The 18,455-nt window shown below is 34.4% G+C and overlaps 2 protein-coding genes across 3 annotated transcripts; both read right to left on the reverse strand.

The window, feature by feature from the left end:
- Window positions 1–4,437: 4,437 nt before the first annotated feature.
- Window positions 4,438–10,084, reverse strand: LOC132306684 (bifunctional TH2 protein, mitochondrial-like). Of its 2 annotated transcripts, none has more exons than XM_059804188.1 (6): window positions 9,571–10,084; window positions 9,189–9,297; window positions 6,648–6,935; window positions 6,086–6,500; window positions 5,692–5,958; window positions 4,438–5,281 (listed from the first exon to the last, which is right to left on the reverse strand). In XM_059804188.1, exons 2-6 carry the CDS (start codon window positions 9,207–9,209, stop codon window positions 4,866–4,868), a joined length of 1,407 nt encoding a protein of 468 aa, XP_059660171.1. In that variant the 5' UTR covers window positions 9,210–9,297; window positions 9,571–10,084; the 3' UTR covers window positions 4,438–4,865. The 2 variants fall into 2 exon arrangements, with proteins under 2 accessions (XP_059660171.1, XP_059660170.1); XM_059804187.1 differs by having other exon boundaries at window positions 9,444–10,084.
- Window positions 10,085–14,935: 4,851 nt separating this feature from the next.
- LOC132310195 (subtilisin-like protease SBT1.2) lies at window positions 14,936–17,349 on the reverse strand. The gene has a single exon (XM_059808404.1). It carries the CDS (start codon window positions 17,336–17,338, stop codon window positions 15,038–15,040), a length of 2,301 nt encoding a protein of 766 aa, XP_059664387.1. The 5' UTR covers window positions 17,339–17,349; the 3' UTR covers window positions 14,936–15,037.
- Window positions 17,350–18,455: the final 1,106 nt, after the last annotated feature.

Raw genomic sequence — 18,455 nt, forward strand, 5'->3', positions numbered from 1 at the left:
TTACAAATTAATAATGTTCTAAAGTGTTTGGTAGTGAATTTATGCTTTCAATGAAAAGCATTTTACGTAGTAGGTTTGTTAGATTATTGCTAAAAGGTCCTTTGATGCTGTGTACGTGATGTGAAGCCCAAAAGTTGCATACTTGAATGATATATTTCATATTTGAACTTTCCTAGATTTCTTACTGTAAAGGGTAACTTCTAAGAATGACAAAACATTCATGTATTATAAGTCAAGGCAACTCAATGCTCATGGTTAAGGACCATTTATCAAATAATAATGCAAAAAGATCAAGGGTAGAATGGACCACTTCATGGGTTTCATTTTCACATGTTCGAAGTAATGGTAATCGGGTAGTCCATGCACTTGCAGAACTCTCAAGAGATGAAATGCAGCCAAATTTGGCTCTTCTTTTGATTCCTCCTGCAATCGATAGACTAATTGAGCAAGATGCCAGTCGTGGATGTTAGTCTCTTTTCTTTGGTGTTGTTGCTAGGAAGAAAACAAAAAATTTCAAACCCCCACCTCAAATGTGAGAAAAGGAAGTCTTGACTCACTTGGTACAATGGTAAAGTTAGATTGATAAATTGATAACGAATTATCAAAATCCTAGATTAGTCACTTTGTATAGAAAAATACCAACTTCTTAACACTGACAAAATCAGCCGGAATCTTAAATGAAAATGGGATTAATTCGTCAAATCTTACAAAGTCAAGCCTTTGTTTCCTCTCACTTTCTTAGCTCCATCAAGCTATGGGTAATTAAGAAATTGTAGATCTCATTGATTAATTAAGAAATTCTAAAAGCACCTTATCAAAGCAATTACATACTTGTTACTAGTTAATTATATACAAACCAAATAGGTTAGTTAATCACCAAAGCCTCCCTAAAAGATTTAAAATAATAATAATAAAAAAATTATTGGAAGATCAGTAATCTATTCAAGATGATTGATTGGAAAAAAAAGAGAATCTTTCCATGTTGCACGTAAACAAGACATCAGAAAGAAAACAAACAAGATCAACTCAATTAAAGAGAACCTCAATCCAAAATGAGAAGGGTTTGTTTGTATAGTCTAAAACTTCATTTTGTTTTTTAAACTTTTGAAAATCCAAAAAAAAAGTGGTTTCAAAATTTTTGATAAAAACTCTTTTAAAAACACTTCTGTTTTTATTTTTTTAAGGGATTAAGTATTCACACACATTACCAATTTGCCCACGTTAGAGCTGGAATTCTTTCTATGAGGAAGATAGAGAGGTTATTTTCAATTTTTTTCAGAAATTCACGTCCGCTAGAAACTAATTAATCAATTTGATTTTCAAAAATTTCATCGCAAAATTTAAAAAATAAAAAAATTGAAATGAAAATGATACTAAATTGGCCATAAATATTTGGACGAAATTGCCCTTATATCTTGAGGATCATCTATAGGAAGAAAAAAAGAAAAAACACATGGTGTGGCCAAAAAAAATACAAAATAACTAAGTATAAAATTGAATAGAGGAAAACACAAGGAAATGGCGGAAAGTGATGAACACTATCAATCATGGTCTGATCCATAAACCCCCATTCCTCTTTTTTTTAATATATATATCCTCCTCTTTTTTTTTTTTTCTTTTTTTAACAGAATAAACCGCCCAATTGCACATGCATACATGTGGACAGGCTTTTAAAAAAAACAAAAAAGTGTGGTGTGTCACTATGTGCTACCAAAGTGCATGGAGACCATGTGAAATCGCACCTTCCTAAGGAAGAATAGTAAGGGTCTCCCTCCCTATTATTAGAGAGAGAGTTTTTAAGTTTTTGTTATAGAATGAAATATTCCGAGTGAACGAAGACTGAGGAGTTATATATATATATAATTCTGAGTGAACGAAGACTGAGGAGTTATATATATATTATATGTATGTGTGTATATAGAAATTATTAAGAGCTTGAAATTATAGTGACTATATAAACAAGTTTAGCATATATACATGGGGAGAGAGAGGAGTGGAGGCTTACGTGCCTCCACATGCTTTATGCTATGCTGAGAGAAAAGAGATCAAAGTTTTGATGATTGCACATGTGGCACATGGATGAATTGTGGGACCTTTATCTTCATGGGCCCACATTTTTTTTTTGAAAGAAACAAAAAATTCCAAGTTTTATTATGGCTTAATTTTTATTGAGGGAGTTTAATAATATTTCTACTCTTTAAAGAAAATTTGAAGTGTGAATGTATTTTTTATCAAGGTAAAAAATAAATGAATTTGAGTCTTTATCTTTAAAGATTAGTGTTCAAAGTTGATATTAAAAAGAGTCTTGTCCCATATCAAATCCAAATAAAAAAATAATTCAGTATATTTGGATTAAGTTTTAGTATCAATTAATGATTTAAAATTTTTAGATTGAATCCTGAAACACTTGTTTCTATTTTTTATTTTTAAAAAATAAAAGAGATATTATTAAGTTATGACCTTATGATTTGACTTTGCTCTTTCCAGATTCACAATTTTTATTGATTTTAATTTTTAATGAGCCCTACATCAAAAAAACTTGATTGAGAACTAGAGTACTTTCTTATCTTGGCCCAGTCCAACCTGAGTTGGGCCCAATGCTTCAAGATAACCAATGTACAATGTTCCTATTTGGGTATCTCCTTATATATATATATATATATATATGTTTTTTATAACTTTGAATCGTTTGCTTTATACGTAGTAATATTATTTTCTTTATTTTGACAAATAATGCACATACATACTTTGTTTTCATAGAAATTTGAATCCTCAACATTTGATGTAGGGCTCATTAAAAATTAATATCTCAAATTTGTGAATGCAAAGTCAAATCATAAGGACATAACTTATATATATGTTTGACACGTTTGCTTTATAATATAATTTTTTTATTTTGACAAATAATGCACATAAATACTTTGTTTACATAGGAATTTGAGTCCTCGACATTTCATTTTGGAGGTAAAGAACGGATACAGGTTTTTAATATACAACATTTTCATCTAAAATGGAATATTTGGAAAAATAAAAATTAGTCATTTTCAGAAATAATGCTCAAAACCTTCAATTGTGTCCTTTAAAGAAAACCTAAAAACCACCAGGGAAGAAGAAATATAGAAAAGCCCTTGATTTTTCTACTAGCTTCACTCAAAATAGATAACTTTTCGGATAAAATGCAAATAATAATAATAATAATAATAATAAACTTCCCCACATTTGCAAATAACCTCCTAGGCTTTCAATTTGACAAATAACCCCTTGCACTATTTAAAACTCTGCCTTTATTTTTTCGTTAAATAAAAATAAATAAATAAAAAGGAGGAACATTTTGCACTCAATTCATTTTTTTTCAAAAATAAAATAACATATTATCCTACAAAAACCCGCTTCATCTTTAGTACACTTGTATTATGTGATAAAATATGATTAATTCAGAAATGAGTCTCACCAGTTGACGGATTGATCTTAGCCCTTTTTAATGCAGGTGAAATACAAGTTACTAGAGATGATTTAAACCCAACTCTGACACACAATGATCCTTCAAAGTATTAATTGATGTGTAATTTTCAAACGATCTCAATAATGTTTATCAGGAATTCAGGATCACAACTTCAACTTTATTGCCTATAACAGAAACTTATAGTGCATAGATAATTAAAAAGAAAAAGAAAAAAGAACAAAACACACACACACACACAAAGAAAAGTAGAGGAAAAGGAAAAAATATTATTAACTAACCAAGAAAAGAAAAGAGAGGAAGTTTTAGTGCCATTCCCTTCCCTCCGAACCACTCATGGAGGAAGGTCTATGCACACACACCCTTTTATTAATTTAATCTTTGTAATCGAGTTAGATGTCAAAAGTTCAGTCCAGTCACCGTTGCTTATTCAAGAAAGTTCTTAACACATGAATGGATCTCACCTGTTCATGTATATAATGATGAATAAAGTAAAAAAAATGGAACAACTTTGTAAACACAAGTGCTTTCCACTTTCCAAAAGCCCTTTTTTGTTTTGGATCCTCCATTGACAATGAAAAACACCATATCCATCACGCGCATAAGCAACAATCCATATATACCATAGCATACATAAACGTTTAGAGCAATGATGGGGATCCCACTAATTTTATACGAAAGTAGATGCTAACAGGAATATTAATGACATCATAACGACGTCAGTCCTGACATTGTCTTTAGAACAACAAAGAATACAAATTATAAAAGTCATAATACCCTTTCATTCAATCACACAAGAAATGGCAAATTTCCATCAAGCTCACAAGCAACAATCCAAACATACCATACCATACATAAATATTTAGAGCAATGATAGGGATCGGTCAAATCCGACTAATTTTGTACGAGTAGATGCTAACATCAGGAATATTAATGACACCACGACAACATCAGCCCTTATTATCCAAATGTTTACGTTGTCTTCAGACCGAACAAAGAATATAAATTGTAAAAGTCATAATACCATTTCAATCACACAAGAAATGGCAAATTTCTATCTACACTTTCACCAATTTCAATATTACAAGGCAATTATAATTCCAAGAGGCTCAGAAGCCATATCAAAATAATCCTTGACATTTTGTAATAATGCCACTCTCAATACAAACAAAAAAATCCAATGACATCCCAAGATCTATCCAAAAAGAGTATTAGATTGTTTGAGTAAACTATTCTAGCACATCTCACCCAGAGTATACAGGACTTACTTATCTCTGAATGGCAATTGTGGTCTTAAGTAAAATTAACCACCATTTATATCAATATATCCTACTGTACATTTTTTTGTAGACTTTTCCAACTAGTGCGTGTGTGCGCACGGTGTGGGTGTGTGTGAGAGAGGTTTCTATGACCCAAAAACGAAAGCATGTATTTCAGCCCAACTCGACACCGTGTAAAGGATGCCTGACAGCCCCTTCCAATTTGAAGGGCCGCCTTCGGATAGTTCTCTCTGTTTCTTAACCAAACCAGAGAACAAGGGGACAAAAGAAATACCGAACTGATTTCCCAGTCTCCTTAGGTTGGAGGAGCTTGGACCTATCACAATGCCTACATCTGCTTCGAGCAGGCAAAGTAAGTCACCCACCGAGCCTCCAATGTAAATGGTCAAGTTCTCACCTTCTTTGCTGCCGCCCTTTAGGATGTCATTGAAGGCTTGAAGCTTCTCCAGGGGAGACTCCATCTTCGTAATGATTCCACCGGTGGTAGTGAATTCTTCATAAGCTAACTCATTTGAATGTACGGTCAGAGTATTTAGATCACCTGCTCAAATGGAACAGGAAATGAAACTCTAACCATCTATGAAACAAATAAATAAAATAAATAAACAAAAAATCTTATTCATTAACAGAAGGTACAGGCAATTCGGATTTATTGATGATAAGTATTTGCAAATAAGATGGATAAGGATTAGATGAATCGTTGAACAACTACCCTATTTATTGTTACTCGTTTTGGATAATTTGATGGCACTACCAAATTCGAACTTGTAAGGTCATATTTTAATGGTAAAACAAAGTAAACTATCACCACCATTGGAAATGAGATCATCAAAATACTCTGACCATCTAACAGTGTTTAATTGATCTCACAACTGCAGGAGGTCAAAGTTGGTGTTAAAACATCAAGAGAAATATATATTGTGCAGAAAAAATGCACATCAGTATTTGTACCTGATGAAAAAGCAGACCTAATGAGATCACCACACCAGCAGTATGAGAGTACGTGAACATCTGCTTTCATATTTTCATTTTTTATACCCTCTTGAAAGAACTCTCTACAACCATCTTGAAGTATGAGGTGTTCGCCAGCCCATTTTATGTCCTCTAAATTTAAACCTTTCAGCACACCAGACTGGATCACTCTTGAATTTGCCCTTTTCTCAAAACAGGAAATTTGCTCAAGTGCTTTACATAAACCACCATAGTCAAATTCTCCAGCTGCAAGAACACAGGACATTGGAACCAATTTTCATATGAAATTCTCATTCGGTAACACCAAGTTCTTGCCATACTATTATCAAACTAAGAAGGCACATCAATCAAGAAGAGAACCAACTTATCATACCTGTTTCACTAGGCATGATGTTTTCCATGCATTGTTCATATTCTTCCATATACTGGCCAGAAAGAATGGAGATTGTGCTCCGCAGATCAGCCGATGACATCCGAGCAAGTTGGGTTTCACCTCCACTGACATCGGCTTTTGGGGCTGTTCTGATTGCAATCTCCGCCAGAAGGGCAGATGAATCCACAGATGTGCATGTCTTGTCAAAATCACAAAATATGGTAAGATTGTATTCTGCATGGTCATGCACTCGAGAAAAGGGGACTATTGTTTGCTGGACAATTGGTTGAGCAGAAAAGAAAGATACTCCAAGTTTCGTCGCTTGATGATAGAGCCTTTCTATGACTTCCAGCTCTTCACCAGTCAAAGAAATACTCAACTTATCCAGCAAGTCTTCAATCTGCATAGCTGACTCCTAAATTCAGAACCATAATGAGCAAGTAGTTAGAGAAATGTTAGGTACGACAGATCTTTTCATCAATAACTGAAATAAGTAATCCAGGCTGATCAGTAAAGATTTCTAAAGAAGACCAAGGAAAACATTCATTTCTCGTAGACAAACCTCAAACTTCTGAGAGGAAAAACTGTCAATCCACTTCCTGTAGATGTGATTGCTTTCAGGATCTATAAGAGCCTGAATCTCCTTGCTAATAAAGACATACAGCCTCAAACAAGGTGCCATAGCACCAAGTATATATGCAGCAACTTTTGTCTTCTCAAAAGGAGTTGCAATTTTACCAGGGAACTTTTCTCCTTCCACTTTCCCCGATGCTGTTGCCAGTAAGAAATCTGTGTATTTGACTGTTGCACTGTCACATACACACTCTTCTGGAAGTTCAAAGCCCCATTCCTGCAAAATAAATAATTCAGAATATATGCTAAAAAGAATCTCCGAGAAAAACTGAAAATGAAAGGAGAGGAAATGGAAACTTCCATATTGATTGAAGTTAACGAATGACTAATTCTAAGTTACATAAAGATATACAAGCTGATAACAACTAAGACACAGCCCTTTATAATAGATGGGAAGTAAGCAATGCCAGAGAAGTGCGCTTTGATCTCTTTAATCAACTCACGAGATCTTCTCAAAGGTATATAGAAATATCATGCGGTTAATGCATCTCTTCATATGAGGTAAAGGATGAGAAATTATTCGTTACAACGGTTGTACCAACCAATACAAACACTACATAGCTTTGTAACCACTTTATTGCAATTCTGAATGCCCCACTTACATAGTTTTGTGTTCTACATATATCAGAGACAAAAAAAACTTTGAAATCGGCAATGCAACTTCCACCTAGTTATTTTCAGATTGGTTCTTGTGAATGACATGATCATTTCATCACTTCTTTCTGTCCAAGTTTACATGCAGCCTATCTAGCTAACATGGTTATTTAAGGCTCAATGCACCCTAAGGGACCCAGGTCTCCTGAAGCCTAAGTGCAAGGCAGAATGCGCGGCACGAGTCTGATAAAAGTACAGCGCGTGTTAAAAAAAAAAAATTTAATTACAGAAAAATATTAAATATGGAAGACAAACTAGCCAATATCAAAATAAATAATTTTCTTTCATTGGTAAATAAGATTTATTTTCTGGCTTCTGATAATAAAGAATTTTCCAGCATAACAATTAAATGGATTAAGTAATCAATATTCATATATGTTTTCACTTTGCATATGAATTCAATTAAATCATTGTATATGTGGCAAGATATGCAACAAAACTAATCAAATGTTTTTTTTTTTTTAAAACTGGAATGTTTATATAAATTAAAATTTTGATATATAAACTTAGAGGATCAAGTAAATCAATGTGCATAAACCTTTTCGTTGAGCATATACATTAACTAAATCAAACACGATTAAGAATGTGCAACGATAAAAAAAAATTACTAGTACAGATATTAAAACGCATATTATGTTATCATAAAAAATTAGAATTAAGCACCAGATGCAATTAATGTGAGCAGTCAATTATAAGCTCTGAATTCTGTCAAATGTACAATATGATGCATCAAATAAGACCATGATGAGGTTTAGAGTAAGAAAATTCATGGTAATCTGAATAAAGTAAAGAAAATGATATAAATGAACGATTAAAAAAAATAAGAGGCAGGCTTTTTTAGCTTTTAACCTGGAACCTACTAAACATGTGATTATGACTTATGTGGGGAGCCTAACTGGTTGAGGTGTTTTGGCTGAGCCTTGACAAGCTTAGGGCTTTTCTAGAACCTAGGCACACCTTTAACAATTATGCAAATGTACCATGTTTGACCAGCCCCAAAAAAAGGAAAAAAGAGAAAGTAGTATAATTGTCATAATAGCAATGACAACCACATTGATAATTAAGATCACTGTCATTACCAACAAGCCAGTGGCCTAGCGGTACCAAGCTCCTACTTCCCAAAGGGAGGTCAGGGGTTCGAGCCCTGGTGGAGGCATGTGTGTGTGAGTACCAATTAAGAAGGAAAAAAAAAAGATCACTGTCATTACGATAATGATAGTTACTCTTTACGAAAATTTATGATAGTTTCACACTAGAACACATAAAGTCTACTTATCTGTAGGTTATAAATAAAACAAAAAATATCATTATCCGGTATTGGTCTGGCCAAATTATGGGACTAACAAGATCTAACAAATAAATATAGGTAAATTGTATTTCTTTGTTCCATTTCCAGAAATGCATTTCTCATTGATCCCATAAGCAAACAGAGAGTGGTCTCTTATCCCACAATATAATTAGAATTATTTAATGTAATTAGAAAAGATAAATAATTAGATCAATAGCATGCTAGACATTACAGGTTATCTGCTTCACCCTTTAATTTCACTGCTTAAAGGACAATTTATTATCCACCTAAATTCAATATTCAATTTTCTCTTAACAACAAGTACCTGTAAATCCTCTTTGTAAAAGATGACTAACTCATCACATTAATGTCTAATTAGAAAAGAAAAAAAAAATTGTAAATGCACATTTAATTTGGTTAAAGAAAACCTATCTCTTTCCTAATTTCTTAATTCCATAGGTTACCTCAGATAAGAATAATAATAATATATAAATAAATAAATAAACAGAGAGTGAATAATGAGCTTACTTGGACAAGAAGGTCGTGCATTTTCAGCTTCTTCAAGACACGCTTCCTTAACTTGCGAATTGCAGCCTTATCTTCGTCATCATCTGCACAATCTTCTGCCAATTCATACCTGAAATCCCAAAAAATAAATAAATAAAGTGTGATAAACCTCAAATCACTATTCAGGAGAGAATATATGTGTGTGTGTATATATATATACACACACACAAAATCCATGTGTGTGTATGCATATATGTATAGAGAGAGAGTACTAACGCTTGAGCAAAAGCTTGAAGAAAATGGACATCCTGAGAAATACAATGGATAAAGGATTGGGAATCAAGGACTCCAGAGGCCAAAGAAAGGACAAAAGGAGTGTAGATAGCGAAAATCGATTCCTTACTGAATTTGATCCAGAACCTACTCGCTATGCCTCCTTCGTCTCCAACTCTCATCCCTCCCATCGGAGAAACGCCACGTCTCCGGTGAAAACAACGGCGGCGAAGATAACAACGATCACTACAATCCAACGTCCTCCGATTCGAATCAGCGATTCAGTACAAGACAATATACGATAGACAGATGGAGCTGAAGCTCTTGTTCAGGGGATTTAGAGAGAAGACGGAAAATTCTAGAGAGAGAAATAGACGTCGAGAGAGAGAAAGTTGGTGTTGGTGGATTTAATTGTTCTTTACGTTTGATTTATATATGGTCCATTTTTGCGGGAAAATGAGCGTGAGAGGGAAGGAAGAAATTGGATTGTTTTAGAGAGAGAAAGAGAGTTTTAGAGAGAGACAGAGAGAGAGATGGAGACGGCGGGTAAGGGCCGGCTGTCAACTTAGGACATGATAGTCTCGTGACTGAGTCAGTCACCGTTGGATGGATGGTCTCTTCTCTCCCTCCCTCTATGGAAGGTGAGAAAGGGAAAGGCAAAGGCAAAGGCAAAGGCAAAGGCGAGGAATTCAAAGAGGGGTGTGTGAAGGTGGGCCTAAAAGTACAAGTATGAGTCGGATGGTGGGGCCTGGTGACACCTGTGTACTTTCCGCGTATAAAAATGTTTCTTTTATTTTAGTGGTTGGAGGAGAAAGGAATCACTAGAGGGAAACGAAAGAAAAGGGAAAAAGGCATGGATAGAAAGGAAAAAAAAATTATTTTAATTAAATAGTTATTATACACTAATGTTAAGATGCATTCAAATGTTTTTTAATTATTACGAAAGTTATATTTTCTCTCCATTTAAAAAAAAAAAAAATTAGCAAATTAAAAATATGGAGGGTAATCTTTCTTTATTATTATTATTATTTTTTCCTCAGTAGCAAATCAAGTATAAAAATTATTATTCCTATCTTTCTTTTTCTCTTTATTTTATTTTCCTTCCAATTCTATCAATTTAATAAATGAATTTGAATTTGATTTGAAAACATGGAAGGACGCTTATTAAGTCTTTAATAAAGAAAATTGGTTGTAGAAGAATTTGTGAATGGTTGTCATTTTCTATTATTTTATAATAATTAGAATTTTATTTTATTTTATCTTTACACTTATAAAATAATACAGTCGTCTCAATTCATCTCTCTTTTAACTTTATGCAAAAAGATACGAGAACATGCAACCTGATTGAATTTAATTAATCTAATTGAAAAGTTATCCAAATCACTTTCAATTTAGAATTCACGGATAATATATTAAGAATACAATTTGATGTAATAATACAAGTTGTTGAAATTTTTATAGATCATTCGCACTCAGTGACAGACTCAGAAAATTTTATGAAGAAGGACGGTCTTTAATTTGTGGCGACAAACTTATATGGTGTGTCCATTTTTATAATTTTAATAGGATTTTCTTCATAAATATTTAAAAATTTAAAATATAAAAAAAATTAAAAAAATTAATGGGGTGAATTGTAATTTTAGTAAGGGCATCTTCATAAATTATTAAACATTTGAAATATAAATAAATAAATAAATTCAGTAGGGCGAATTATAATTTTAGTGGCATCTTCATAAATTCTAAAAATATGGGGATATAAAATAAAAATATAAAAAATTCAGTGAGGGCGGATGCTACATTGGGTTCGTGCCTGTTTGCACTACCAGAAATTCAAATAAAGGAAGTGACATGATCTGCAATGTAGGCTACTTTTCCAGCCAAATTTAAAGCTCCGTTTTTGTTTGGACGAACTCGGTTAATATGATCATGTGTTGATAAGTGTGTAGCTAATATAAGTTTGGAATATTTAACCAAAAAAAAAAAATATAAGTTTGGAATCCATGACTTAAGTCATAAAGAGCGCGAGCGAGAGTAAAAGTGAATTCGTGAACGAAAGCACAAAATCAGTTAAATTAAATCATAAATAATAAGAATTGAAATAAAAATGTGCATAGAACGTGTAAGTTGGATCACATTCATGAAAGCAACATCTGTCGAAAAAAACCGTGTGTTAACTCGATACGCTCTCTTTCCTTCTTTGGTCAAAAGGTTGGAGCAGAGCTGACGCAGCTCCTGACAATTGTTGTTGATGGCTATGTTTTATTTTTTTTTTGGGAATACTTTCATTATGTATAAAATAGTTGTGGTGGATGGCATATTTTACTCAACAACAATACTTTATTTTTCACTGTGATTCTTAATTGCCTTGTTATATTTCATCACAATCAAATAAAATGAATATAGTACAATCATATTGAATGTCAATGCTCGCACGCCCACTAATTTACTATTGAATGTCATAAAAATGAATAAAGACATCAATTTATATATATATATTGACATCAAAATGACAAGGTTATATTTATAGTTGTGTTCCACGTAGTGCTACATCCCATCTAGACACAGACCCAATTCAGGTCCACTGGATTTTTTGCAATTTATATTATCATTTGTAGTTTTAATTAAAATTCAATTAAAATTTCAAAAACGCCCCACTCAATTTTTTTTTTATTTTAAATTTAGATTATTACCTATAATTTCAACTAGAATTTCAAAAATGCCCCCACTGGATTTTTCCCATTTTACATTATTACCTATATTTCAATTTAAATTTCAAAAATACCCCCACACAATTTTTTCCAATTTACATTTTTACCTATAGTTTCAAATAAAATTTCAAAAATACTCCCACTAAATTTTTTTATAAATTAGGTTTAAAAGAAAATTTTATAAATAATTGAATTCACGACTCACAAAAAAAAAGGCCAGTGAAAAAAAATTTTCATCCATTTTTTAATCGAATCAGATTGTTAAGCGACTTGAACCGAAACAAAATTCAGACTATAGGGCAACATGGACCCAAAATATACAAGCTCTGGCCATATTTAACAGCACCCCTCATAGCTGTCCAACAAGGACCAAAATCTACAACCCAAAATCTATAAAATATATTTTCCCGTATTCACTACAAGACACAGAAATCTCTCTCTCTCTCTCTCTCACACACACACACATATATATATAACTTTTGCATTCTATTTCTACTATTTCCTACACTACAATCGCAACAGTGCAATCTCTTGAAGTCGCACCAAACTCGCTCTCTTTCAGGTACTTTTTCTTTTTTTTTTGTGTGGGAGTGATTCTATGTTACTCAGTTACTCAATTAATGCTTATATATGGAAAAATTGATTCATTAATTTGATTTTTGATAAAGGTTTTTTTTTTTTATTTTTAAATGATCGTAATAAACGTGAGAGAAAATTTGGGTGAATTGGGTCTTTGAATTTGCTTGATAAACAACAAGAATCTTTCCGTTAGATTGTTGATGAGTATATAAATTCAGAATATTCAATTGTTATAACTGACTCACATGCTATCAATATCATCACAAAGTAAAGTATTAGGATTTAGGAAGATGTTAAGGTTGTTCATAGTTTATTATTGAATATATATTAATTTGATTATTAGTTAGGTGAAATGTTAAGATTAAAGTTTGGCGAATAAATAGATAAATGGTTTGATCAAATTTGCTTTCTTACATTGATTTCAATATTTACGTGCACACGTGCTTCGGTGTATAGGTTAAGAAATTCTTGAGTCTTCACTAAGTTAAGATTTTTAATGAAACACAACATGGTATGAATTGTTACATTTTATTGAAAATTTCTACTAGAAACGCAAGTATTTCAAAATTTCTATATCATGAATCCCTTGGCTATATAACTCTGTCTTGCTTCATGTACTCATCTAACCATAGGAAATCACGTCATTTCTCGCTACTTTGACCTGCCTAATATTTCCATCGTCCTTTTGGGATCTTCCGCTCGAATGCAATTACTCCTCATTATATATGTATATATATAAACATTTGATTTTCATTTTGCATGACCAGAACATCTTAGTTAGATACAAGTTTTTTATAGTTTCTCAAATTGTAAAATTGTTTATATTCTATTGTATCCATATATTCAAAATGTATAAAAAAAATAATCATTTATAAACAATTTATAATTGAGGAATATATAACCGTAATCTCAGACTCTAATATAGAGTTACCCCAAGGCCCTAAATAGATCTAGAAGGGGGTGAACATATCTCGTCTGATGTTAACCAACATTAACTTGTTCTAAAGTCGTAACAATGATACTTAAAATGTAGCAATGTGAATCAATTACTGTATATAGAAGAAATATTAATAAATCAATTAACCATACAAAAAGGCATAATTTTTTTGTGGCAAACCCAAACATGGAAAAACTATGAGACTTTGTCCGGTTAAATGGAAATTCCCTATATGAGAAAGATATTACAAGTAAGTTATCAGATTCGCCTTACTTAGCATTTTGGACTTTGATTAAACTTTTCTGAAAAACTTCGATCTTTCGGCACATAAGTCAAGTCAATCTGTTTTTGTAAAAAATTCATGTCTAAATATATTTATATAAAAATAATTTCATGCATTCAAAACATCTTTTTATGAAAATAAGAATGCAATCCTGATTGGTGAGTTAGTTACTCAAGAGGTGATTTTGCCTTCTTTTTTTTTTTAAGTTGGGTTTTCTGTTTTTGTGTGCATATTTGCATGTCTGTACTTTATTATAAATATTCATGCGTCCCATATCTAGATTATGAAATCTGTGTATTTCTTGAACTTTTGCACTTTCATAAGAGTTTTTCCGCTGCCATTTTGGCTCAATAGATTTCTTTTGTTAAACTAATTCCACAAGGGCTTTATTTGTTTATGATCTGAACAAAAGTTAAAAAAAAAAAAAAAACGATGTAGTGTTGTTGGATGAAGTATGAATCATTACAAATTTATGGTTGTACCAACTGAATGCAAGGGTGGATTCAGGTAGGGCTCAACAATTTTTTATTTTAATTTTGTATTTATATTATTTTGAAATTGTAAATGTGTTCCCTCTCAAAAAATTTTAAAAAATCCCTTAAGTTTTAACTATTCATAATTGATTTTTTTTTTTTTTTTTCAGTTTTATTAGTCTTTTAAATTTACTCGTTCATCTCACGAAGCATCTATAAATCTCTCTCCCACAATCCAAAATAAGACCATCTCCTTTACTTCGTCTCTCTTTACTCTCTCAATTTTTTGGTCTCTCTTTACTCTCTCAATTTCTCTCCAAGGGAAAAGTGCATAGAGGAAGAAATTTCAAGTCTTTTAGCTTTTAGTCTATTTAACTAAAAATGACATTCTTATGTGATCTCCTTGTATAAGAGACTGCAAATTTATGAATTCTTCTGTCGTTATCGGATGATAAACAAGGTTAAATTTAACAATTTGTGCCTGAAATTCCTCCTCCAGAACTCAAAATAGAAACTTTCCTCAAATCTTCGTGAACATTATTCCTTTAATTCAATACAAAAAGGAAATTATAGCTGAAACTGCTACTAGTATCACTACAACTTCCATTACTATACTCTTACTTCTTAGATGCCCATGTCACTGCCAAAGGGCTTCTAACCCTATACATACTATTGCGCGAGTGTACCCATGTCAAATGCCCTTGTGCAAAGCTCCCATTCTCTGTTCCTCTTGATATAAACCAAATTCTGTAACTCAAATTCTGATTTAAATGTTTAAATATTAGTCGCCGCGGTTTAACCCTTACTTCAACTCCCTCAGGTGCCATCACTTCCACTGAGTAAATGGAATTAGGGCTCCCCACATTTGTTAGCCTCCTTTCAATCACCTTTCTGATCATCCCGCGCCTAAAAATGACCGAAATTGAGGGGTAATTGAGGCTGAAACCCCTGTTCATCTGCAAAATCTCATGGCAGCTCGCGTTCCTGTGTGTAATTGTGAAGATTTCTGACCTTGTGTATCCGAGAGTGCACAGATGAGTGATGTATTCATCTGGCCTCGTGTCGTAAATCAATCCTGGATTAATGGCTCGTGCTGGATTTACATGTCCGGCTCCGATCGCAAAAACTCCGGCAGGTTTGTCTCCATCCATGATTGGCTTTCCTGAATGGTCAGTTACATCTGCTGTTGTCATGATTGCAGATTTAATAGCAGCTGGGGTCCATTTCGGGTGAGCTGACTGTATTAGAGCAGCAATGCCACTGGCATGGGGACAAGCCATGGAAGTTCCTGACATGACACTGAAATTCCCTCTTCTAGAATCTTCCGGAAGGCCGGAGGGACCTAGATTTTGAGGCCAGGCGGCAATGATATTGACCCCTGGAGCAATGATGTCTGGTTTGATAATCGACGGGTTGATGAAACTTGGCCCCCTTGACGAGAACTGAGCTACTGCTGGTGCTCTGGATCTCCCAATCACAGTTCCTCCGAATTCAATTCGCGCCCTTGCTCTCCTGGTAGAGTTTATATACTTCTTCAACTGAATTGATTCATCGAAGCCAATTAATGTTGCTGGCAGGACATGTGCATCAACAGAATCTTCCTCCAGATTTATCGCTGTATTTGCTAAAATCATTGCAGCACCGCCGGCTTCCTTCACAACTTGGCCTTTCTCTGCCCTTCCATTGACGCCGCGGTCACAAACCACCATTTTGCCATGAACTTTTGCTCTCGGAAGAGACCCATTCAAGCAAAATTCACTTCCCCTGTTACCGCCAGTTACATAAATCACATCGAGCTCTTTCCGAGCTCTCAGTTTTCGGTGCCCCGGGTACATTGATTCACCGTATAGGATTTTTCCGTTGCCCAGCCGAACTATTGCTGGAAATCTCCTGTCAAGCGTACTGGCGCCAATGGTAGCAATCCAAGGAGACTCATTGGCAACTGAATTCTGCATCGGACCATTATTTCCTGCTGCACATATGACTGCTATCCCGTGCTCCATTGCTCGAAAACTGCCAATGGCGATACTGTCCTCATATAGCGGTAACGGGAAGCCCCCTATTGAGAGGGAGAGTATGTCAACTCCATCTCTGATTGCCACATCCATTGCAGCTACGATATCAGAGCTGTAACAGCCATTGACCCAGCAGACTTTGTACATGGCAATGTGGGCACTAGGGGCCATCCCTCGAGCCACACCGGCTCCTTTTCCAAGCACACTTGCCATTGGAACCGGAGCTCCACCAGCCGTTGACGATGTGTGGGTCCCATGCCCGTGGGAATCCCGCGGCGACACGTACTCCTCTACATCATCAGAGGACGATGACATTGAGGCCACACTATGGCCTTTAGTGAAAAACCTGGCGCCAATGAGTTTCCGGTTACAATTTGAAGAATTGAAGTCTTGCCCTTCTTGGCAAATCCCTCTCCATTTCTTCGGAACCTGTGGCATCCCACGGTCATTGAAGCTTGGGCTCTCCGGCCAAACTCCGGTGTCAAGCACCCCAATTATCACTCCTCGGCCAAAGCCCGACTTATACCAAGCACCTTCTCTAGCGGGGCTTAGTCCCAAGAACTTGTAAGAGTAGGTAGTGTGAATATGGAGCTGCCGGTCCGGCCTGATTGCTACAACTTCGGGTAGCTTCTGCAAGTACTCGAGCTCGGTTTGAGAGAGACAAGCTGCAAAACCTTCCATTGCAGAACGGTAAGAATACAGAAGGCGCGAGGAAGGGTCTTCTTCGGAGGAAATGGTTTTCTCAAGAAATGAAAGGTGCCATTGAAGTTTAGAAGTGAAGGAGGAGCCGATTATTCCATTGGGGTGGAGTTGGATTATGTAGGTCTGGAGATTGTGAGCATGGAGAGAAACAAAGCAGAGTGAAAGGATTGAAAAGAAGAGATGGGTTTTGTTGGTTTCCATTGAAGTGTGAAGAGAATGGTGCTCGGATTTTCATGCATGTTTTCGCAGAAGAATTGTGGGGTATTTGAAGGTGATGAAGAGAATTCAAAAACTGGGTTTTGGAAGGCATTTCTCGTGAATTCAAAACTGGGTTTTGGGCTCTTCATCACGAGGATCCTTTGTTGAGAGATGAGGAGCTGAAGAGTGTGTGTGTGTGTGTGTGAGAGAGAGAGAGAGAGAGAGAGATGAGGAGCTGAAGGGGTGTGTCTTAGCTTCACGGGATGCTTTGGCTGGGTTTAATACACTCAATTGGTCTTCAAAATCTATGTAGCCGTTAGAATCAAATTGAATTCCATGAATCTTTGTCTCTCACTTTGGTGTTTGTTATTTTGGTTGGTCCTATTTTAAGGTAGGAGTTGGAAACTTCAGTAGTAACAAACTCAAAAAATGTATTTGCTACCATTTAAGAGGCCTATTCAAGTGCATTTATTCACACGCTCTACTTTACCATTTCATCAGTCCTCTTGGCACGTGCTGCTTGTGCTCCACTGCATGTTTTGATTTCTCACCGTCTGACGTAGTCAGGTAATTGGGTCACCACTCCCACCGTGACAGGGCTCCAAGTTACACACACAGTGACACACACACACACACACACATAAAAGAGCAGTTTGAGCTCGATTTGCCAAGTCATTAAATATATTATTTTATTAATTTATAATGTTTATTGCAATTTATTGCTTTCTTTACTGATGAACTATAGCTATCGAACTTGTCACAATTTTTTATTTAAAAAAAAACATGACTTATTTAGAATTTAGAAAACTACACGAAGTGAATTCAATTCGTTTAAAAAGTAAACTCGTACTCTATTTGAATTCAGTTATTTATTCTAATAATTAACTCTCACATGTACGATCACCTAACAAATTAAACATATCCTTCTAAGTTCAAATATTTTAAGTATGAATACAACTACCCTTATTGTTATTATCATTATTGTTATTATTAATAAAATTAGTCTATGAAATAAATAGGGCTAGTTTTAATAGTAGAAGTTCTCCTACTATTTTAGGGAGATTGAGCGTTAATGTTGATGGGAGAAAAAAATATGGTACTGAACTTTCCAAAGAAAAAA

The sequence above is a fragment of the Cornus florida genome, unplaced genomic scaffold, assembly GCF_030987335.1.
Source record: "Cornus florida cultivar Cherokee Brave unplaced genomic scaffold, ASM3098733v1 CherokeeBrave_3.0.0_Hap2_Chr05, whole genome shotgun sequence".
Classification (NCBI taxonomy): domain Eukaryota; kingdom Viridiplantae; phylum Streptophyta; class Magnoliopsida; order Cornales; family Cornaceae; genus Cornus; species Cornus florida.